This window comes from Corvus moneduloides, chromosome 3 (genome assembly GCF_009650955.1).
Source record: "Corvus moneduloides isolate bCorMon1 chromosome 3, bCorMon1.pri, whole genome shotgun sequence".
In the NCBI taxonomy this organism is placed as follows: domain Eukaryota; kingdom Metazoa; phylum Chordata; class Aves; order Passeriformes; family Corvidae; genus Corvus; species Corvus moneduloides.
Window position 1 is genome coordinate 61,852,729 of NC_045478.1, and position 25,581 is coordinate 61,878,309.

The 25,581-nt window shown below is 39.3% G+C and overlaps 1 protein-coding gene across 1 annotated transcript; it reads left to right on the forward strand.

Moving 5' to 3' along the window:
- Positions 1 to 1,306: 1,306 nt before the first annotated feature.
- Positions 1,307 to 25,002, forward strand: MYCT1 (MYC target 1). Its single transcript, XM_032101885.1, has 2 exons — positions 1,307 to 1,556; positions 21,991 to 25,002. Exons 1-2 carry the CDS (start codon positions 1,307 to 1,309, stop codon positions 22,521 to 22,523), a joined length of 783 nt encoding a protein of 260 aa, XP_031957776.1. The 3' UTR covers positions 22,524 to 25,002.
- Positions 25,003 to 25,581: the final 579 nt, after the last annotated feature.

Here is a 25,581-nt window from a genome sequence, read left to right on the forward strand (position 1 = left end):
GGTCAGTGTTCAATTCTTTTTTATAATGGTCATCTCAATAGATGCAGTCAGTAAACTAAAATAATTTAATGTCCTCATTTTATAGTTTACAACAATTCATTTTTGTTTTATTTCCATATGCTCTTAGGGCACAAATCTAACTCTAGTCATATAACTATTTATTTTGTGTATTTTTAGCATCTACTCTGGTAGTGTCCCAATTGAAACTAAATAAACCCAGAATTTCTTATGAAGTTGTATCTTGTTCACTTTCATGTGAAAATCAGATCTCTTTCATTTAAGTTCTTAACTCAGTATTTGGATATGCTATTTTAAACACGAGGTTTGAAAACTATCAGTCTTCCATTAATAATCAGGTGTCTTTACTCAATATTTTTAAACATCTCTTTCAGGAAAAACAAAACCAAACCAAACCAAACCAGAAAAGGTTCCACCTTAAAATGATGCTACATCCAAATCTTAAGATTGGAATAGTCCTAAATTTAGGGGATTCTAAATATTCATAATGAAAAATAAATGTAGTTAATTCTCGGTTTGGGTGTGTTTGGGTTTTTTATAGTATAAGGGCAAGAAAACCGTCATATGCCTCTTCAGAGAACAGAGATTTCCTTTCACAGCAGAATGTTTATGGACATCCATTATCTGAAATATATTTAAGAAGAAAATAGTTAAAACTTGGTTCTACAGAAATTATAACATAAATACAAAATCTTATATTTTATCAATGTCCATTCATTCTCCATTAATTCTAGGTCTATATCATTACATGTCTATTTTCTTTTGTAGGTTTGTTGTTATTTCTATATGTTATATATAGCAGCAGTACCTACAATTCCATCGGGGAATTAACACTGCATTGTATTAAACGTGTCCAAGCAATTAGCTCAAAGCCTGTTTGTGTTCCAGGGAACTCATATTTCAGAATGGGGTGTGGAAAGGAAAGAATTTACAGTTACACTGTCAGGCCCAGCTAGTTCCTCAAACCAGCCAAGGAACAATGGTGAATACTTAACCGTCCTCATACCCTAAATTAATATCCTAAAGAATTGGTGTCCATTAAAAACCTCTTGATGCATTTCTTTCTTATTGAAAATTCCTACTGAATACAAGTGCTTTTGGATGTTTAAGGAAGGTCTTCAACATAAAAAATCCTTAAAGGAAAGAGAAAGGATTTTTCATCTCTCTATCTCTGGACTTAGGGAGTTCAAAAAGTTTCAGAGAAGGAGGTGATTTGGTATTGTTCTGAGTCGATTTGCTCTGCCTGAGGAAATGACGAGAAGGAAACTACTTCCCTGTCTCGGGAACCATGTGGTGTTCCAAGATAAGGCAAGCACTTACTAATTCGAGTCCACAAGCAGGAAATGTGATACATCCATTTCCTTTTAGGCAAACAACACAGTTCTGTGGCAGCACAAAAGCTTTGCTTCTAGTGCAAAATTTCAAACCTTCAGAAAACTATTGCTCCTCTGTGGACATACCATTCTGTATTTGCTATTTGGATGTTATGGATAAGAACAGTACTTTTCCTCCAATCACATGGCCACCAAAGTTTTGGGGTAAGGATATTGGGTTTTTTTCTAGAATATTACTAAAGTAGATGCAGATATTTATTGTTGATTGCCTTAAAAAATACCTCGATACAATTTCAAGCCTCATGTTGGATGCGAAGAGTAATGAATAGGTTTTGTATTTCCTGCAGTGATAAGAGTGTTTTCCAAATGTTTCTTCAACAAAATTTTATCGTGTTTTTTAAATGGATCAAGACAGCAGGGGCTGCTGGGGCAAAATTGATTGTTCCAAAAAGTTAATTACTGAAGTCAGTTGTAAGGGTGTCTATTGACTTCAGTCAATAGCCAGATCAGGTAGACATTCTCAACTGCTTAATGGATGTACCTACGCAGCAGACATGTTCTGTTTCAACTTTTGATGAAAATGGTATAACAAAGGCTTAATGCGTTTCAACCTTTGGAATAAACTCTTATTCCCCCAGAATGAAAAGTTATTTGTAGTTTATTGTGCTGCCTCATGGTGAGATTTTCCTTATTTTTTCTTCAATGTATATTTTGATTATTATCAATTATAGCTGTTTTCTTTCACCCAAATCTGGGAATAGTTGATAAACTGAAATGTATAGCGTGAGGTGGAAGTATATGTTACACTGAAATTCATTCAGGGTAATTAGATTAACTGATTTGATCTTAAAGATTCTATGCTATTGCTGTGGAAAATCCCTCCAAAAAGCTCTATTGCTTGCTATGTTTAATATTAACATTTATTAGCAATTAGCTTAGAATGAATCGCATATCTCATTTTCTCTATTATATTATTGCTATTGAGCAATGATCCCTCCAAGAACCTGAACACTATTTAAAACTAAAAAATAATATGCATCAGCAAAATAGGAATTCAGTTGCATAGGAGTGCCCCAGGAAAAGAGTGGAAAAAACATACATGAGGATGGAAAGAAGTTCCCTTTTTTCTTGTCATGAGGAACAAGAATCTGTTGAATGCCATCTAAGCTTCCTGCAGTGATACATATATTTTCCTACTGAGAGACCATGAGAGACTCACTCAATTTTGTGTCTGAGACCAAAGAGTAGGGTACTGATACTCGACATCTTTGATAAATATTTAGAGATTAACTGAGAAGAAATTACAGTTATTACTGTTTCAGAGTCTTTTGTCTGGAGGTTGTCTGCTGGACTCTGAAGAACAATAATAATTTTTTACAGTGAAAATGGATGTAATTCTAAAATGGCTCTTTCAGAATAAAAACTTGCTGCATTTGACAACACAGAGCAGGACACAACTTAACTGTCTTAATGCTGAAAGGGCCAGAACCTCCTTTCATCCTCATTGCTCACCTTGCTTGCCAGGGACTGACATTGTGCCCAGCCCCAATCACATCCCATTTGCTTAGGCTCTGACAGCAGATGAACCTCAGAGCTTTGATTTTTGTGAGGAGCTTGCATGGTCCTTGAAAGGGAAGATGCCTCTCAGATTTTTCTTATTTTTCTGATAGATTTTAGAAGAGTGAATATCATTTTCTCTTCCTTTCCTGTAGGTATATCATATACGGTAGACTAGGAAGGGTGTGTGGAAACTGTTTCCACTGTGTGGAAACATCACTTAAAATGATAGAAATGTGTTTTCTGACACCCCTGAGATACATGACTTGAGGTAAAAATAAAACTACACGTAATAGATATAAATAAAATTTAGTTCTTAATTTAATAAGAGTGCAGTACTTGCAACTGATTTTTTAGGACACAGCTTACAAGCTATTTTCTAAGCCACCCACCATGTAGTACTGTGAATGCTACTACATTACCACGATGCATTCCTTCTCCATGCATGTGTGATTTCTCAGCATCTTCCATGGACTCAAAGTGTAAACTTCAACATTTATGCAAAGTTTTGCTGAGAGGGACTAAGATTGTGAGAAAAAAATCAATGTTGTAAGAATAGTCTAAGCAACTGTTCATAATGATATTTAATCTCTTACAGTTTTATAAACCATCTATTGTCTAACAGCTGGTTCCTTTTGCTGGAAAATATACAGGCATCCTGCTTTCTATAGTTGTCCAGTTTCCAGTGATAACTTCACACAATAGCTTCTTAAAAGTGACTCTAGGAATTTTAGAACAATGAACAAACTAAACTGTCCTCTGCTTATTTATATGTGAGCACATATAAATCTTTTTACAATTGCTTTAGGCCAGTGGAAGTGTGCCTTAACCAAGCTGCATAGAGAAAAACAAGATATAAACACCTCAATATAAGTCATTCTGTGTGAGTTGTCTAAGTAGTCTAAACCCTCTCTTTCATGCAAAGATCTTAAAAAATTATAAAATTAGGAAAAAAATCAGTACACTTTTTTTTCAAGCTCTGTGTACAATCAGTGACAAACTGGAGAGTCAATAACTGTACAAGTGCTTAGCTGCAGACCTTGCAGGAATTCTTCTTTGAATTCAGATGTCACCATCATCAACCTGCAGTATTTTTGGAATGCCAAATTATGCAGTGAAGGAAAACAAAGCCAGAAAAAAAGTTGTTTTGCTGGCCTAAAATGAATTCTGCCAGGAAAAAAAAATTAAACTGTTCTGTTTTAAATTAATGAGTTTATGATAGAACTCCTGGCCCTGTCAGCAAATGTCCTCTGTAATGTGTCATAAGCACAAAATTGGGATCCTGACTCTCACATGGCTAGAGCTTTTTCCTACAACAGACTTCGCAGTCATGTAGATATACATGTCTGTTTCAGATAAGTTGTCTGAGCTGCTGCCAGGATTCAGAAGCTCATTTCTATCAGGCGCCAGCTTTTGTGAAGCTATGTAACTGCTGCCCACCCTCCTTTGCAGTGGGAATCCATAGTATGGTACTTTGGAAGAGGTAAGAAGAGAAGCATTTAAAGCCAGCCCCTGCTGAACTTCAGCACTGCTGATATCACGTTGGAACTGTAGACAGAGAGTCTGGATTGTATTTTTTATTACTAGTTTCAAAAGGAGGCTTAATAATAGCTGAGTGAGAAATTCAAGGTTTGATACCCATTCAGCAACCAATAATCCTACTTTTTACTGTTTTAATATAGTCTTTACTGAGTTCATTTTGATTTATAAGATAACAGTGGGAGCAAAGATGTTTCCAGTTAAGCCGGGAGTGCATTTCTTGTAATTCCTAAAAGTATTTTCAGTTGTACACAAGTAAATACAATAAATGTCTTCAAGACAATCCTATTTGTTCAGCATAGAAAGCAATATAATTTCAGATCAGGAAATTTAATTTAAATAGAGCATTTGATCAATGTGACAGCAGCAGAGACAAAAAGTGTAAGCACATTTTAATCAACATTAACTTAGATCCCTAAACTATCCTTCAGTCAAGTTTTACTCAAGTGCCTATTTAAAATGCAACCTCAAAATTTAATACCTTAAAAACATTAAGGACAATTTTTCTTTTCTTGAATCAGAATCCAGGGTGTAATTTGTTTGGTGTGTGGAAATAATGCCATACATCAGCTGGCTTCCAGCATTTTGAGATTGCAAACTGCTTGGCACATACTATAGGCCCTATTGCTTGTCTTCATAAGCTACAAATGCAGCCATGTTTTTAAATGTATCAAATTTTGCCTTGTCTCTCCCTCAACTCACTTGTCTTCTCTTCATTAAAATGCATCTGTTTGTTTGAAAGTCAGACTATGTGCTCTGCTGGAAAAGATGGCATTAGGGAGGAGCTGTGTTTATCGTGTTACTGGTGTAGCAATAATTGTGGTTAAGGACTGTGTGTCATTATCTTTATGAACTGGAGTAATACTTGTGAAGGGGAGCACTGACACAATCAATGACACAGCTGCTCAACACTGCAAAGAGCAGCCTAGAAAGCCATGGGACATGATTCCTGTTCTGGGATCCTTCACAGGTGGCAATCATGGCAGAGTAGAAGCATAAGAAACAGATCCAGATTTCTTTGCAAGTAGGAGAAGCAGCATTTGTGGGGGCCAGTGGGGTGACCAGGTTAAGCCTCTTGGCTTACACTCGGATGTCTATGTCAGCACATTCCAGCATACCCACTGGGTGGTCTCTCCTCATTCCCTTTGCTCTGGTTCATACACTTTGTACACTTTCCATTCAAACTTCAGCAGCAACAAACACTCCGGGAGCTGCCTCAGCTTTCCTGCTGGAGATGTGCACACAGAAGGACCACAGTTTGGAGCCAGCTGTGGAGCACTTGACAGCAGATGTGGCAGTGGTATCTTCTTACAGGCCACTGCTGTTCCTAGTTTGATGACTGGAAAAGACCAGCAGCTTTGAACCAGAGCTCCCCAGAAGGCCTTTATCCTGGTAGGCCTGGAATTGCTAATAGGGCAGAGGATTTCAATAAGCTGACAATGCAATTCCTTTCCTGGTAGAAAGGAGGAAGTAAAGTTGTGACATAGAAGCACTTATAGATGATTTAGTCCACTGAAGGTTTTTTCTTAGTAGAGAAACACTTCAGGGTTGAAGTGGAAAAAAGAGGGAGGAAAGGGCAACAAAATTAGAGCTTTGGATTCAGGTGATATATCAATCTCAATGCTGCATTTCCTGAATTGTTATTATTCTTCTCTTACAGTCTCTTTTCTCCCTTTCCAAAATTTTGCCCTAGTGTGTGTATTCTTCCTGGTATTTTAATTCATGACAGTGAGCCAAAATAGAGCAAGGTGATTGCAGACACTGTATCACCCAGAGTTTTTCCTCGCAGTTTGTCTCTTTTGTTTTGTCAACTCTCTGTGATTTGGAAAACACCAGTAATTTTAAAAATGCAATATTTGGCAGCATATCACACATCGTAAGGAATTCATAGCACAAGGAATAAATCTCTTCACAGGAGATATAATCTCTTTCTGCAGAGTCTTTGGGTTAGATCACTGATGCCTGCAAAAGTTTGGAAATGGGATGTGAAAAAATGAGCTTCTTCCTTTTGAAATTACTGTGCTGGAATCAGATGACTTCAGACTTTACAGGCTCCTGTTGTTGGAAGCAGCCTCAACAGGAGAACGGAGAGGGAGAAAGGCAAAATGCTTTCTTTCAACCCCATCATGCAGTCTTGTTCTAGTGTTTTAGAGAATAATTCCTTACAGTGATTATCCAAAATAATCAGACTCTCCAAAATAATAGGTACTCTTCAGAAAATAGAGACCTAAAATAAGGATAGAGCCTTTTTGTGAGCGAATATGAGTTTTGCCATGACCCAAAACAATACACTGTATTTTTTATGTCTAAGTAAGCAGTTCTTCATTCATAGTACTACTGGGGACAATAAATGAAAATTTCATTCCAGTGAAAACTGACATTGCCAATTTTTAATTTCTTTAACCTCACTGCCTTTTAGCACTTAGTTAAAACATTACACCAAAAAATATAAAAAAGTATACAAAAGATACAATTACCCAATAAGAATAAAAATTAAAAGCAAATCAAATTAATCAGTACATGGTGAATGGGAGGGAAAGGAGCAGAATGGCCTAAGCAAATGTTATCAGAGGAGGGAATGAACCATATTGGGTTGATGAAGTCAGACATATCTGAAAGGATATATCTGAGTTCATTGGTCAGGAGCCTGTACTAAAACCTTTCCTGTGCCACAGCCAGCCATATATATATGTAAAATGCAGTCTGCACACAGAATCTGCAGCTCCCCATCTGGCATACACCGACAATATCTACAGCAACCACTTTCCTGCTCAGATTTCCCAGAGTGCTTTATCAAGTACTACTTTAATAAGTCTGCTTAAAGCTTGAATCGCCGAGTCTGGATTCCGTTTCATCAGGGTTACTGATCCACAGCTCAGGACTTGCAACTCAGGGTTTTACCTTGTGATCTATGATATTTAGGGGCTTGAATCATTGAGCAGACATTGAGTAGTGCCCATAATGATGGAGCTAATATGAGAGCCAATTGTGTGTGAACAAACCTTCTGACTTCTCACGTATATTTTCCAATCAAATAAATGTCTCATACTTTCAGATTTGCTATTATAAATTTTCTAGAGTCGTTGTTGTTCTTTAGTGCTTGTTTAACCTTCCATCTTCTGACTAATATTTTCTCTTTTACTCATTCAAGATGGAGCCTTTAAAAAAGGAAAATGTTGTCCATGACTAAAACTACCTTTCTGTACTCTTATATCTTCTAATAACAAAGAGCTGCTTCTTTCATTCCTATTTCACAGCCAAGTATATCTACTGATGGTAGAAAAAGCTTGTTTTGAAGAGTGCATAATGGAAATGCCTTCCTCATTGGTTTATTCTGGTATCAGTCAGTGGCATGGGAATTTGGGCAACCCCAAGTAAAAGTAGTCTAACATAAAACAGTAAATAATAAGGTGGGATGCATTTCCTAGTTTAGTCAGAAAGCTCTCAGAATTCACTACAGAAAATGGCCAGGAAATCTGGCTGAAAAATATAGCCTTGTTTCTTTGTCCTGAAGATACTGATCAGATGGACTGATTGGAGCACCATTTCCTTAAAATACGTGCAACATATGTGAACAGTGTGGGTGCATGACACACAGTATACTGCAGAAAGAGGTAGAGAATGTCTATGCACCTTTGTGTCGGTCTGGTATGGACAAACCATGTCCTTGGGGCTGCAGATTTCCAGTTCTGTCAAATAACACACCTGCAAGCATACCTTGCGTAGTGAATGTGTAGCTGTGTTGAGTAAACACAATGGTGACATAAAGCCTTCTCACACCCCTCCTACAAGAAATTTTAATCAGCTTTGAAATGTGTTCATCAGACTCCTGAGGCAGGGTTCCTAACATGGAGAAAAATACCTTTACTCTTCCCTAATTCATTGAGAAGCGAGAATTGTCTTATTTTCCTATGGGCAACGTGAACTTAGAAAAAGCAGGATTCCCTTAAATATGTTTTTGGAAATAGGCATACTGGAAGGCAGATTTTTAGTTTGGTTTCTGGGAGAGAAGATAGATGGCACCACCATATTTCAGGCCCCTATTTGAAAACCAAAGAGAATTTCCCTGTTCTGCTTAGTAAGGATGTTCACAAGAGAAAGGCGATGAGGTAAAATGTGACACATGATCAGATAGAAAGACAGCTCTGGCTTTGCAAATGTTTCCTGTAAACACACTGAGTATTTCAAGTAGATTTATCTGAGAAGCAGATGTACAACACAGATATAAATTATGATGCATTTAAACAACACTATGAAACACAATGAGATCTTCACATTAATGTTACGTCCTTGAAATGCTTCCCTTCTTATTACCAGCTTTAAATCTAGAGTATCTACATGTTCTCCTTCCTGCTCCTCAGTGAAATGTTACATGATGCCACAAATTTAATAGTGAAGCCATATTTCCAGATTACTTAACCAAATATTTAACTTGAATGGGTAACCTGCTTCATATGGATGAAGAACAATTGCCATGTCCCTGCGTGGTGAAAGCACAGAAATCAGGACTATGAAAATCCCATACATCTCAGCAGAGTTTTAGGATAGGGGCCAGTTTTGCTTTTATTAAAAATGCCACACACTGGGATGTCAGAGCCTGGGAACACAGCAAAACCGAATAATGTCAGCACCAGTAAAACTCAGCTTTACCTGTGTAAGAATTGAGACAGACTTTTTTTTCCCCTCTTGGAGAGGGTTGTAGGATTGTGCATTCTCACAGGCCCCGCAGCATCCAAGTAACTTTTGCTGCATGGCCTCCAGAGCTACAGATATTTCAGTTGCTTTTGTTTTCCACTTCAGATGAGATACTGATCTGCATGAGAATCCTGTGATAGAGATATAAAAAGAATCACATAACTAAATCACTTCTCAAGTGATCAAGTAGTCTGAAGCCGATTTAAGTATGCCACATAATTTGAACCATGAACATGGTAATCAGAAGACTTCTAGGGCAAGTGACACCCCCACACACTACCTTTCCTCTGCTTGAACCTGTTAAGATCTCTACAAGGAAAAGTCCTGTCTATCAGGTCAAGATCACCAGAAGGTCTTCCCCTTTCCACTTCCCCTGAGCTGACTTGGGATGTGTCACAAGGCAGCAGCAGAGCAGCCCAGGGCAGTGACTCAAAGAGGACACAGCTGTCATATAAATAGTGGTAATACCGAGAGCAATGGCAACAAGGGTGTGGGTTTAACTGAAGGAAGATAACAGACAGCATGTGATGATGAGGCATTAGCAATGGCAGCAACTGCATTTGAACATCAGCTCTTCAGTGGCAGCATGACAGAAGAGAATCTTATTCTTTTGTAACACTCAGGGTTCCTGGCTCCTCATCTGAAGTCCTCCAGAAATATTCTCATATCAAAAAAGAAATAAATCCATGACCTGTGATGTAATTAAAAGGGAAGGCATTGCTCATCTTCCACTTCTCAGCTTCAAGATATGCCATGTTTCTGTTCCCCCTCAGCTGTGTTTGGGAAGAGCTGATCTGTATGCAGCTTCTCAGTTGGATTTCTTATGCACGTGGCAGTACTGTTTGTTGGAGTGGCCATGTCCTTTTACTTCATAAATCATATACTGTCTTCTGAAGGGGAAGAATTATCAAACTATCCCAAATCTAATATCATTATGCTCATTTTTTTATCAGTTAAATAAAAGATTTGATGAACACATGAACATTTTTGCCTCCATTACTGAAGCGAAGGGGACCATAACAATAGTCAGATATTGAGAAAGTCTGACTTAGAGAGGCTTAGATTGAAAAAGTTAATATGTAAATGCATTCCAAGATCTTATGTGCAAGCCTGTCAGAGAGATAAAAGGAGATACTAATGAGGAACTTATTTTTTTCTTTGCCCTTGTTCTGGCAAGCCCAAAGAAAAGAGTATTATTACTGTAGTTGGATGAAAGCAACAAACTATGTCACAAAGAGACCAGTCTTATTCTTGCATTCTGTCTATTCGGAGCACGATTTCTTCCTTGTATATAAATTATTCTTTTAAAGTGAGTCTGTCATCCTCAGGCTGTGTTTTGTGGCATCCTAATTATTACTTCCCTGCTTTCCCCACCCCACTATATAGCCATTGATTTATCGAATGCTTCACCATCTTTAGCAGGAAGGACACAAATCAGAGGTAGTACAAAGAAAAGGCAAAGTTTCTTTAGAATATTATTTAAATAATAATCAAGCACACAGCATACACACATTTTAACAATTACACCTGCATTATTGACTAAGTACATGATGCTGCTCGTTGTTACAAGAGCTGCCACAAGCATCATTCTTTATCCACCAAATTCAGAAATCTGGTCCTTAGGACACAAAGTATATTTCTTCCCTCAAGCACTACACCAGGGAATGTGTTGGCATGTGAAACTGTCACATAACCAAGGCACCTTAGGGCTGTGCTTTGTCCCCAGGACAAACGTCCTGTGGCTGCATGGTCACCTGCTAGAGCCTAACAGTGTTCATACTCACATGAGCTGGTCTCAGCACACTGTGGGTGCCATGGTTCTGCCTCAGTTCTTCTTGTAGAACTTATTGAAGGAAAATGCTCTGTATTTATACACAACACCCAATTCTACCATTTCAATTTATTTGCAGAAGAAAATTAATTCCCTGTTTCAAACATTTACATTCACAATCCAGCATCCTAACACACATTTATGACATGTTTGACCATTTAACTGACATCTGTTGATTCTAAACCTTTTGCTTTTAAAAATTATGTTACATCAATACCATCTCTCAGTTATACAGGGTAATGGAAGATGAATCAACCAAGCAGACACGTGACATCTGTGGGAAGTGCATAAGTTATGCATGCAAAATATAAGTAAAGAAGGAAACCATTGATGGTTCTGTTAATTGAGAAGTGTAGGAATCTCTGGGCAAGCAGGACCTGGACCAGCTTGGTGCAACTACAGCCTCCCAGATGCCACTGGCTCATATGGGACAAGCACCAATGCCCCACTTCATACTTAGTCTCCAGCCTGGATCATTTGTCCTGGGTCAAGAAGAGTTGACTAATACTCCAGATCAGCAATCCATTCATTTAGAAATTATGTCAGCATTTATTAGCTTGAGGGTTTGATTCTTATGACTGTTACTTAATTGGGTCTCCTAGCCCACACTGATACAGATATTCATAGAAATATTTGGTGCAATCTCCCAAATGGATTGATGTTCACCCAGGAGGTACTGGGACAAAGAAAGATCAGTTTTTGGACTTCAGGTAACTAACTGAAGAGTACAGTACTGCCACATATAAACACACTTCTGTCTTCTCAAAATGCTCACTATTATACCTGTTTCCAGATGAAGACATAGAGCAGAAGATTTTTTACATTACTGGATGTAGCTCAGCTATTTGTGTGGTGAAAAATATACAGATCACTATTCCTGCTCCTTGAACACTTGTTTATTGAATACTTCAGAAGAGTATTCAGCAAAGTTCACAAACTTTACATGATGTGCATTTAAAATGGAGAGTAAGAGTTATGGAGCTGTAAAGGGAAGATTGCTCCTCTCCTGGGAAACAGCTGAACAGGTTGCAGGGGGAGAGGGAGGGAGATTGCACTACCAAAAGCAAGGAGCAGGAACAAGGTCTTGTCTCTCAGGTGAAGGAAAGAGACTCTTGAGACTCAGAGGGACACAGGCAGAGTTTGCAGCACTTACTACAAGCACTACAAGCATTGGGAGTCTCTGTGTACACGATGCATTGGGAAGGCTGAAATGACACATTTCTAGTATAGCTAGAGTGTGCTTTCTCACTCTGAATCTTTTAAAATATTCTTCTCTGTATTCTTTCAAGACCTGGGCTTCCAGTATACTTCCTGGCTTTTGTGGGTTCTTCAAGCAAGGACAAGCTCCACCTGAAGCTCTGTGTGGGTCAGGCACTGATAACAGAATCACTGTGGTGGGATTATATATGTATATTCCCCACCCCACATTCTTCCCAACAACCCCAAATCCTTGTGCTTTGTTCTACCTCTGGATGTCTTCTTTTTTCTTAAATGTAGGTTATGTGTTTCAGTATTTCATCCTTAATTTTAAGAATTTTAGAAAATTCTGCTTAATTTTAAGGTTTCACTCCAGTCACTCGTGCTCTGTCCATATATGAGATTACTTTTTCTCAGGTGTAAATTATTTTTATCAATTAAGTAATAACTATAATGTCACATTGCACCATGTCAGATTGTAATTTAGTGTTTGATTTAGGTTCATACAGAGGCCGTATAGCTTAGGTCTGGTTTTGTGAGGTAGGTAAGAATGCCTGGCCAGAGGATTGCTTGCTGCACATGCAGAAAAGATAAAATTCTATTACTGCTTTTGTTATGCATTAGGAATCACAATGAAACCACATGGTAACAAAGTTTTTTTGTCTGTCTGCCTGAAGGAATCTTTGCTTTGTTTTACGTAGTTGTGCCAAAGGCACTAAATTAAACATGCTGACATCTCTTAGATGTTTCCTTCTGCTTTTTACCATTACTCTTTATTTGTCATTCCAGTAAAAATCAACTCCCAGCATTATCAAGGGAACATCATTAACTCTGAGTTGATTTGTGGGATATTGAGATGGCATATTCCGCTCCTCTGTGGTTTTATCACAATGGATTATGGTATTAGTAACCAAAGCCAATGTACTCTGGTGCATGGAGATCATTCTGGACACCACTACAGATGTCAAGAAATATGAATTTAAGAGCAGACTTAGGCTTATGCTCCTCCATGATCACAGATACCTCCAGAAAGCTACAAAGCTGTACAAGTTTACAAGCTTAGGATTCTGAACAATTCTGCTGTGCCTCGGTTTACTTCACTTTCAAAGCCTCTGCAAAATGCTAGTCCTATGTGTTTATGGCGATGAAATTCAGAATTTTTCTGTTTTTTGAAGTAGTATGAACGTCTCTGTAATCTTCCATTGCAATGTTTCTCTCTAGCTTTTTCTGACTCCCTGTTTTACTAGAACGAAGGTGGTTTCTGCATAGTTTCGATTTCCAGCATCAGTTTCCAGCAGAGGGCAATCTTGCTCCTAGATAGGTTCCTCATTTGTGAAAGTAACCCTCTGATGAACAACCAGCCCCTCTGCATTTCAAAAGGAGTATTGATCCAAAAGCACGGACTGCCTTTTTTTTCAGCTTGTCATTTAATTAATAATTTTTCAGATGCTTCTGGAGCCCATTTGCTTACCTGATCAAAGAATATCTTAAAAACTGCACAAAATGACGTGAGCATGGTCCTTGAGCTGTCATTTGTTCTACCTTCTTTTTTCAAGACAGGATTAACTATATGACAACTCCTGACTGATATTGCTTTTTAAAATCTTTACTGGGGGTAGATGCACTACATGCCTGGACTGTCTATTCTAGTTCTTACCTGTCCTCATAGATAGAAACAGATTTTTAATTTCCTTTCTTTTATTTTAAACACAGAACTTCTTATTTTATCTGCCATAGACATAAAAAAACCCCTGTTATTAGGTGAAGTGGGACAATTACCCTCTGTTGCTGCAGGAAAGAATCTCACAGTAGCACAGGCTGCATAAAACATCCCTTTAGCAAATTTGTGTCTGAAAGCAGAGGTCTGATATTTCTGGCAGCATAACTATGCCCCTTATTTGTTCTTATGTCCTTCACAGTCTGCTTTTCTTTCAGCTTTTTTCCCCCCACAGATTCTGTTTTCAAGATGTCCCTATTGTTGCCTCTTCATTTCCTGGACATCACAACTACCTGAACTATCTTGTGCTGTAGCCTGTCACTCTCAGTCATCTCACAAGAGTCATGTGTGAAGTTTCTTGAAGTTTTGCCATGACTAAGATCACAGCTGGTTGATATTACGCAGCAACTGATTCATCCACCCAACTGAATCATGGACTGCCTACAAATGATTAACGAGAGGCTGTTTTGCTAACACAATTAGTGGCACTTGGGAAGATAGTAATACCAACACTTGTCAGATATAAACAAATTGCTTTTTTGAGCTCAGCATGACAACAGTAGCATAGGAATTGGCAACTGATACTAGGCCTGGCTTTCTTGGAGCTGGTAGAACCAGCATAACATTTTAAGTAGCTCAGATCACTTCAAGTTCACTTCTGTGGTGAGAGGAAGTGGTGGCTCTTTGGGCCCCAGGTATATTTCATTTCCAAACTCACTATCTGGAATGCATGAGGAAGAGTAGCTGTAGCCTGTCCAGTTTGGAGATGTACATTTGCTATTGCTGAGGAATCCATTCAGTGCAGGCAGCTCTGGGTGCAGCTGCAGTGCCAGCTCAGGTTGTGTTCTGGGGGGCAGGAACCTGAGCCTGAGGCAAGAGCCCATGACCTGCTGACCCTTTGCATAACAAGGGCCCAGGGACCTGTAGCCCTGCCAGGGGACCGGACACTCAGGCGCTCAGAGACAGCAGGAGCCAAGCACCTCAAATTTTCCCTCCCTTGGACTGTGAGGGAATAAAAGCCCAGAGGTTCCTTTGTTCAGGGTCCCTTCTTGGAGGCACCAGCTTGAGCTATTATTCTCTCATTTAGTTATTGGACCATAATTAAATTATTTTAAGGATCTGGACATCTGAGACTCTGCTATGGGGTTGAGCTGGTAAAGAAACCTGGTCTGACTGTGTAGGTGTGTGTGGGGGGTGTACCTGTGAAAGGGCTTCTGTCCCAGCTCAGGTGGTGTGAGTGTCACTGCCAGACTGGCTTCTGTATGGTCAGACAAGGAGGTTTCCTTAAGACTATAGCTGTTAGGAAGTTGCTATGACTTTGTTCAAACTCTGATGGACCCTGGCTGCTCCAGTCTGGTTTTGCACAGAAGAGACTGTGCTATGATCACCTGCTAATGACTTAGCTGAACCTCACTTGAAACCTGAGACACTGAGACGCCTCTAAAATAGTGTCTGAACCGTTACTACTGTCAGGTTAACAGTTCTGTAATTTGTAGACTGCAATGCATGCTTTAATACACTAGCTGGTGCTCTGTACTAAGCTGTGCAATGTATGCGTAAGGTATGAATTGCCGCACTGGTTGGTATGCATTTTATACCCACTTTTCTCACTGAGCTTTCATTTTGGGAAAAGATCATCTTACTACAAAAAGGCTGAGCCGATTTTTTCATGTTTGAGATCAAACCCTCTACTAGTTATCAAGGCTTTTCAGCTTTGGGGTAAGGCAAGCTGAAGTTGTTTGTGCAAATGTGTGTTCATAGAGGGAGAGGAATGCTAACTAACTTAAACAAGGTTTGAGTAACTGGCATATGGCATCACATAAAAGAGAGAGAGCTGGCAAAAATGTGAGAAGGAAAGGAATAAAATGGAAATAAATTTAGAATTCTAAAATTTTGTTTGAAAATTTAATAATAACTCTCTTCCACTATATGTCACAGTGGTATGTTCTGATACTTCTTGTTGCTAATGCAGCTGAAATCAATGACTTGTATGTTTTACATCTGAGCTTGCTGGAGTCCCCATGGAATAGAATTTGCATGTCAGATGCACAATGTCTCATGCTAGTTTGGGGCAAGTGGAAAAAAGAAAAATAGGAAAATTACTCTCAGATGTTTAAGTAAATGAACAGAGTCTTGCTCCAATGTAGTATGAGTAAAATGTCTCTATAGAAAGCTGTGTTTAAATGCTGAACAATGCTATTCTTGGGTGACAAGCTACCTTACCATTTCTAATAACTTTAAAATAAAATTTCTCTTGTGGCCTAGCAATGGCACTCCCCACTCTAGTGTTCACCCCCAAGACTCTCCCAAACCAGACTCCGTTTGCTCACTATCCTGCACCTTCCCCTTCCAATTCCCTCCCCAGGGGTGGAGTTGAGAATTGGATGCACAAAATTGTGAAAATTGTGAGTTAAGATAAGAACAATTTACTGGAAATAGCAATGAGATAAGAAAACAAACAGTAACACCAACAATAGTAATAACAAAAGTATATAAAAAGTGGATGATTTTCATATAAAAAAACCAAACCTCAGTGCAACATGGCATGATCCAGAGACAGTGAACCAACAGGTTCCCTACCCTGCCACGCTTTTTGTCCCACCTGAAGCCACACCCTTCCTGGAGGTGAGAGTCCCTTAATTCCACCCTATAACATGGTATAGAATAACAACCCAGATGTGTGCACACAGCTCCAGGCTCTGCCTCCTCATGGCTATTGCAGAAAAATTAACTCTATGCTGGTGAAAACTAAGAAAACTGCTTAATTTTTACTCTTTGAATGAAACAAGAACAATGCAATAACAATAACTAAAAAAAACAAACAAACAAACAAACAAAAAAAAACCAGCTGCAAAACCCAAAAATTGCAATATTTGAAAGTCACCTACTAGAAATCAAATCAGATGTGTAGGTATCACTCCAACCTGTGGATGTTTTCTGACTTCTTGTGCTTAGCAATAAAATGAGCAGAACACATGCTTGGAAAGCTGAGTGGTCCTTTATTTGCTTCATTAGTTAGTATCGGCAAAGATGCAGTTCAAATTCATCATATGTGCACAGCTTGACTAAAAGATGCTTTTCCATTTCTCTTTCCCTTGGATTCAGTGCTTTCTCCTGTTTTCCTCCACCTCACCCGGGTTCATGATCTGAGATGCTGTCATTAAAAGTGCTGCTTACATGATTTTGAAAGGTACTACTATCCCATCATGGCCAGCTGTAAAGTTTATATATAAAAATAAATAAATAAATAAATAAAAATGTATATATCTGTGAGCATGGGGGAAGGAAGACCCTGTGCCCTCCTTAATTTAACACCTTCGGGACCTTACCGTAAGGGTATAGGAAATATACAAGTCCCAAGGGTTTCCTGAGGTCAAGGAACAAAAGCCTATTGCAGCTTATTGCAGCCAGAGCTGAGGGCAAGAGAGAAATTTCTTGGGAAAATGAATCCCCAATGCAAATGTGTTTTGAATTCAAAGGGATGACTGATGTTGTCCATACAAATTAAAGGAAATGAAACTCACAGAATTAAGAGGTTGACCTAGTTTGTCTGCAAGCATTCTGCAAGCATTCTTCAAGCCTATATGATAGAGGTGGGACACTCTATCACAAAAAGCAAATCTACTTTATGAAGATTTTGGGTATTTCAGGGATTGCTGAGTCTAGGTAGGGATTATGTTGCTATTTTTGGGTGAGGTATACCCCAAAGTGAGGAAGAAGAGAACATAATCCACTTTTGAGAAGACTTACAGATTGGTATGAGCCATCTTCGGTTGACCTTCCTTCAGATGTCCAGGCCAGATGAGAAGAAATTGCTTCAGGGCCAAGTGCTAGGAAAAACCTCTTATCAGCCAGTTTATTATCTTTAAAAATAACATGCCTAAATTTCTCCAGTGTGGATTTTGTAAAGCAATAAGCACTTGCTAGAGGTTATCGATTTGATAGGATATTTGCTATCACTTCATATGTACAGTTCATGAGAAGTTATGAAATCCTTAAAGAAAGCTTCAACGACCAAGAAAATGTTTTGCACAGCAGATACAATAATCCGCTGTACAAATGTGTATCACCGCGTTTCCCTAACACTGTATGCAGAAACTAGAGAGGAGGGAACACAGAGAATTAAAAAGAAATTGCCTGATCTGGATAGATGCTGAGCTGACAAAGGAGCTGACTTGATCTTCAGATCTGGGGTAACACTCAGAAGTTATGGGTGTTACTGTGGGTTCTGAAATGCCATGGTCATGTTGGAAGTGCCGCAGATAGAAAGTTAAAGTGGCTAAAATATCCAGTTGCTTTTTGACCTTAGCCTTTCATTTCTGGCTTTGTACCTCAAAGTCTCTCCTGCATTGTTGACAAAAAGCTTTGTCCTTCATCTCAGCTGGTGTTAGAGGTGAGAGTGGAGAATTGACTGAAGTGAGCTACCAAATCTTTTCTGCTATGGCATAATGAAATAAAGCAGGCAGTGTGAGCAGCCTGAGAAACAGACAGATCAAAACATATCTAGAGGACCGGCACCTGGGTAGTTGTTGTTATTAGCAGCATGCCTAACTTATCCCCAGATCTTTGTTTTTACTATTTTCCCTGAAAGCAGAGGGCAGAATGACATGCACAGCTCTCAGAAAACCAACGGCCCCTTGGGAGACGCCTTGTGTCAGTATCACTCTGACTCCCTGGAAGGCTAGCTCTGCTCTGGCACTGCCCTGATTAAGGAAGAGAAAAACAATTTGGTGAAAGCCAGCTGTTCCCCTCAAAATCCCAGGTGCAGCAAGTCCCACTCCACCTTTGATCTTTTTCCCTGTTTGATAATATTTTCTCCGATGTACCTCAGGGCTGTGATAGCTGGATATTCTAAAGAGGAAATCAATGGGCATAAATTTACAATTCTACAATGTAAGGTTTTAGAACTGAATTACATTTTGGTGAAATTCATCCTCTGCAGGGAGTAAGCAAAGAGCAAGTTTGGCCCATTAGTGTGACCCACAGTTCCAACTGAAGTCAGTGATATTTTGGGAAGAGAAAAAAAATGAGATGTCTGCAACCAATGGGTCTAGTGATATTTCTGTAATAAAAACCAAGGGGGTTACATGTAGGTCCAAATGGAAAAGAGAGCATATGGAGTCCTGGCAACTGAAATAGGCAGTGTAAACCCAGCTGAGCTTCATCAGGGAATAATTTGACCCTTGATTTTTACATCATATATGGAGATAGAAAAATAGAAGAAATAAACAGGTTAAAGAAAAAGACATCATTATCCAAAGGGATAATTGTCTGTGCTGTACCTCCAGCACAGGGGAACAGCACGTGGGAAGGACTGAAGAGCTGCACTCAATACTTTTGTCAATTCCCTCATCTGCTTTTAACAGTGTGAAACTCTGGTCAGATTGTGCAGGTGGTGAAAATTATGGCTCGAGGGATGCAGGGACAAATCATCACCATGGTGCATGGCAACCCCAGAGCCACGTACACTTCAGCTTCTTGCTGTGCTTCTGCTTACGCTCAAGGCTGCTGAGCCCTGTGGAGATCCCCTTTGCCAGCTGAGAGCCCAAAGAGTTGCAGGGATATCGGGTGGCAGCACAGAGCCCTGTGCCTGGGGGATTCCTTGGCAGCCTCAAATATAATAACCCAACAGGCATTTGAGCTGAAGTGCAGAAGAAATGAGCACAAGAAAGGATTAGTTCTTGCTCCACTTTACAATAGCCATGCAGGGACAGCAGTAGGGGTATGCAGACTGCAGCTCTAGTGCGTGGGAAGTGCTGTCTTCAGGACTCTCTCTGGGATTTATTCAACTGGAGGTCACCAAGTCCTGGCTCTCCCTTCCCACCTTTGGGAGTATGAGTAGGAACTTGCAGTAACAAAATGTATTAAATGTATTAAAATGACATAATAAGCTATTCCTGACCAAAAGGGGCACAATAAGTCCTGCTGTGTCTCTAAAGATGTTTTATAAAGGGCAGAATCACACTGGCTTTGTGAGAAGAAAGCTGCTTATAGCGATCTGATCTGAAGCCAAGAGTTGCAGTGCAGGATGCTGCCTATGGGTTCTTGCAGAAAGCAGACTGGGCAGTCACCCTTTGTCTTTAGTGTGCCCAATCAAAAGTTTTTGAGGTATAGAAATGAGAGCTTAAAGAAAAATTGTCTTTTAGGATCAAGTCTGAGCCGTCTTGGAATGAAAGGGCAACAAAGTGTTCCTGAGAGGGAGCAGTTCCCTGCAACAATATCCAATACATTATCCTCACCAATCATTGTTTGAAAAGGATAATGTTATAAGCCTACCTGAAAGCAGAGGTTACAGGCCAGGAACAGTAGAATTGTGTAGCCTTCCAAGTATGAATCACATCACTAACCATTTTTCCCTAAAGGGAGAAAAGTAAGAAGATAGATAAGTAAGATAATAATGACTACTTCTTAAAGTGCAGTTAACTAATAATCATTTACATTTCTTCTGCTGGAAGCAAAGCTAATGTTTCTTTCCTCCCTCTGGCAGTGATCTGTCCTAAGTTTAAGGCTGACTTAAAAGAATCTGTTCCAGGCTGCCAATACTGGGGTGCCTTTGTTTGCAAGTCAGTCCTGCTGGCCCTGCCTGGCACCTCTCCTCTCTCTCGATGGTGTGCTGGCTGCTCTCCAGAGACATCACTTGGGCTGCTCACTCTCCTTGCATCTTCAGCATCTGATTTGGCCAAGTCCCACAACCCAGATTCACTGTCATTATTCTGAGGTTTGGGAACGACTGTTTGTACAGCACAATAAATTCAGGGAAAACTCTTTAGTGGCTGCTAGAAAATTCTGAGCCTAGTCTCATCTTGCCTTTTCAGGCCTCTAATGTCTGCATCCCAGTCCTGGAGTTGCTACCTTCTGTCTGGCACAGTGTTATCTGGCCTCCTCTTCAGTATGCTCTAGGAGTTACTCACCTTTCTCTATCTAATGAATATACTTGCCTTTTTAACAAAAATGCTTCACAAATATGATAGAACAGTACAGACAGAACAAATATGTTTCAAGGTGTCCCATGGATATTTCTTGCTTATTCCCTCTTTGCTCCACCGGTTGTCAACATAGTGTTCCTTCTCGTTTTAGATCCAAGCTCATCTTGAATTTTGAGAAGATCTATAAATGTTTTGCATTCATTTCAGGCCTTATCCAGGATTACAAATATATCTCTGAACTTTTTAGAACAGCAATAATGCTGGTGCTTGGTTGAAAACTGAGTGAAGTTTTCTGAAGCAACTGTCCTCTTCTTAGAAATATACAAAGAAAAAATCACATCTCTCCATATTGTGAAACCATGTGGGAGAGAAAACAATCCTAGCCACGGGTTTGTTTTTCTGTTTGTTTCTTTTCAGATCTTGCAAGCCTTGAAAACTTTTCAAAAAGAGCTAGAAATTTACTTTTCTTAATGGCAGATTAATGCATCTTTAAATTGGGCATTGGGGATAGGACATATTCAAGAGACTTAGTATTACGAATGGTTATCTCTGACCATAATAATTTAGGATGTAGTAATTTACATTAATTACTATGAGGTTTTAAATGATCTGTTACTCAGCAGTAAAAGGCTGGGAAGTGTTCTAATGTTGTAATAAATACAGGGCTTACTCCGCTAAGAACATGGTAGAAGGTACATCACTGTTTTAATAGGTGAGTTTGCAAACAGGTACACACAGAACATAAAGGTCTATAACAAGAAGGACAAGTGCATAAATCCACACCTCCTATTGCCTACAGAAGGAAATACTTGGCAGTTTTATAACACTTGGAGCTGGTGGGTGGTTGATTCTGGGAAAAGCTAAAGACTTTCCTTGCCTTGGTACTGAAACTGATATTAAATATAAGCTTTTTTCTGGATGTCGAATTATGCAAATTAAACAAACAAGAAAAAAAAAAAAACAAAACCCAAACAAAAACCAGACAAACAAATGCCAAAATGCTGTATAGTAAGAGCACTCTGAACTGCTGTGTTTATGTTGTGAAGTTCATGTGTCACGAAGACCCAGGGACTGTTTCATCTTTTAAGGAGGCTGGCATTTTAAATTAATTTTCTTGCAGGAATATCTTTCAGAGTTACTTCATTAACTTTGATATTAATTTTTGCTGTATTTCAGAGCAGATAACAATAGCCTTCACAGTGTCCATGGTGATTGGACTGGTGATTGGAGGGATCATCTGGGCATTTTTCACCTGCTTGTCCCGTCGCAGAGCTAGTGCCCACATTTCCCAGGGGAGCCCCTCAGCCTTCAGCCGTCGGTCCAGACCTTCATCCCATGGCCACACTGCCGGCAGGACTGGATTTTACCGCAACAGCAGCTGCGAGCGTCGGAGCAACCTCAGCCTGGCCAGCCTCACCTTCCAGCGGCAAGCCTCCTTGGAGCAGGCCAACTCTTTCCCCAGGAAGTCAAGTTTCCGTGCATCCACCTTCCACCCTTTTCTGCAGTGTCCTCCCCTCCCCGTGGAGACAAACAGTCAGCTGATCACCCTCACTCCCACAAACACCACCACAACCCTTGTGGGAAGCACCACCAACAGCTTGAGTCGACCTGAATTCCACTGGTCTAACAACAACCTCCGCATCTGCCACTCCACGCAAACCCCACCTCCCGCCTATGAAACCATCATAAAAGCTTTCCCAGAATCCTGAGCTTCGTCCTTGCTGCAAACACATATGTGCATTTTAGGAGGAACCTCAATTATCTCAACAATTTTCCGTGCATGATGAAGATCTCTGAGAAGTCTCCAGCTGCAGTTGCAGAGGGGACGTACTTTGCCAAGAGGCATGTAGCAGTGATTTCATGGATCCCAACATCCCACTGTCTGAGAGATCACTTGTCTTTGCACTGCTGGCTTTTATTTACTGCTCTATTGTATGCTTGTATATTTATAGTGTTATATCTTTAATTGCAGCCATTGTCTCTTTATTTTAGAGGGAAAAACGCTGCCACATAAAAACGAAATAATTTCTTGAAGAAACAAATGATACTAGAGATTACTGATACACACAGCACATCAATGCAAATTTCACTGTTCCTTTTTTTTTTTAAGAAGTTTTGATTTTACGTGTTTTCCCAAGGATGTTACATTTTCAGAGAGCACCTCCCATTCGCCACCTTCTTGCTATAACCCCAGAAGAGCGTCAGTCTGAGGAACCTTAAATGCAGACCTCGTAGAGGATGCAGTCCTGGCTGCTACAGACATCCTGTTCTGTTGATTGCAAAGATCTGATCTGAAAAGACTCCATATTAGGGATGCTTGTTTAAAATTCCCCACAGTGTGGAAAAAAATTGTGACATATATGAAGCTTCATGCAGAAAGTTTTGAACAACCCACTAAACGCATGATAACAATTATAAAGAGTTTTCCATCTGCAGTCAGCAGAACAAGTAGTCACATTTTAATACCCAGTGAGGCTGTATGGGCAGAACTCCTCATGTTTCATTTTTCTAGTTCTGGTTATCCAGATAAGCAGTATGAATGACAACTATTTTTTAATTAAGTTTCCTGATTTCCTATGGGATTAGTCATTTCCTTATTTCAAATTGTTTTCCTCAAATTGTACCAGCATTTAATTCTTTCTTTTATTCACTGAAATCTTGTCTTTCACTAAAACAAGATTTCAGACATCTATGGCTGAATATTGGGATTATAGAATGAATTGGGCTATGAAGATAAAGAGGAAGTATTTAGTTGAGGCTTACATATATTCTTGACTTTTATATGTGTATCATGCCAAGCTAACCCCTGGCTTAGTAGAGACTAATTGCACTGATGTGACAAAATGTTCAGGATTTGGAAATAACAGAGACAAATGGGACCCGAATGAAGTCTTATTGTATCAGTTTCCTGTTAAATATTGCATGTTCAAATTAAGGGTAAAGAATTTCCACAAGCAGAGGAGCTGTCCACACTCCACACTTGCAAATATGCCTGTTGTTTCTAAGAGGCTTGGGCAGCACCAGCCTCAGGACTCCTGATTCTGAGGGGCTTCTGTAGGGAGAACAAGTTCTCGTCTTCTGGGAGGGACAAAGATTCAGCAGCTTCTGAGAATGGGAAAAATGCTTATCATCTTCCAGGTTTTCCAGGCTTTTGGAGATGGGCAGCATGCATCCCTTTGCTGAGCTCAACATCCCTCAGGAAGCACTGGCATTGATCTCTGAACCGCAGTATTCCAGCCCAATATTCATCCATTCGCAAATAACTCTACAAACATTGAGCTTACAAGCAATACTTACTGTAAACAACAAGTATTCCTTATTGTAAAGGCAAATTATTTTGCATTTATTTACTGACTGGATTTCATTGTTTCATTTTTAGTGTGCAACACATCTGGAGAGATGCATGTCATTGCTAGAAGAACAACCATTTACAGAGTTTACAGAGCATTTAATTCCAGACACTATGGGTTCTAGCACACCCAGAACTTGCTGATAAGACTGTTACACTGCATTTGGCTGATCACAGGCTACAGACTTAAAATAATAGACCTCTGAAGGAAGGAAGAAAGAAAAAAAGTTATTTCATTCATTAATAATTTTTTTTCATCTAGAGTTTTTCTGAGTCTGGTGAATATCATTGCATGCAAAAGTATGTTCAAAGTGTCCTTGCTATAGAGTAGGTGATGCAGCCTATTCTAACCTGCCTACAAAAAGTAGAATTCAAGCTTTCTCCCTTTGTTTAGAGGGTTTGATGGACTGTGGAAGAGAGAACTTACCAGCTTTGGACCCACTGTGCACCCAGCTGGCCAAAGCTGCTTGTCCCTTGAGAGTGACATCATTTTAGATGAGTAAATTTTTACTTCTGGATTTTTAGTGCACATTACATTACAGTAGAACTTTCCACAGCATAATTATTACACAATTATTACTTGTATTACACTGTATCTAGTAAACAATGTAAAGAGGAAAGCTTAAATGTACTGTATTTTTTTTTCTCCTGAAATCTGTACTGGATATCAAAACATTTCTTATATGCCCTGGATTAGGGAGACTAAAACCACAGATGTTTGATGCATAACCAGTATGACTGTCAGATGCCTAAAACTTGTTTTCACATCTGAAATAAATGTTTTCCAAGCATTCGGGAAGCTTCAGAATATGGAATAAAGTTAGATGCTATAAACTCAATCTCATGTTTTTTCTTTGTGATAAAAAAAGTGACTTGCATAAAAGATCCTTTAAAGGCAAGAGTATTATCTTTAATTATACAAGCTGATACAGTTAGAAATGTGAATGAGGACTTGCTCCTGCCTTTGCTTCTGTGGGGAAACACCCCAAAACTGAAGATGCTATTTGAAGTCAGGGTCAGAATTTACCATATGAGAACACCGTCAAAGGATTACAAGTGAGAAGGTCTCTCACAACTAACAGTGCTTACAGGTATTAAATCCACTGGTTTATAAGTGCTTCAGCTTCAATTCACATTGTGTTTGAGCAAATGCTTGCTTTAAGCAAAAGGGCAATCACTATAAGGTTCATGCTTAAATGGACTCATGCACATTTTATTGCATTATGACCAAAGCACACTGCACAGGATCAACCCCCAAATTAACTCTGGGATTCAGAAATCATTGTGTGTTCAATATGCAAAAAAATTATATCTGCTTAAAGAAATCATCTTTTATTTCAATTTAAAATACTAGAAAGAAGAGCTGAATTTAAAAAGAAAAGTGTTCCTGAAGATTTAAAGATTTCAGAGCATTCACA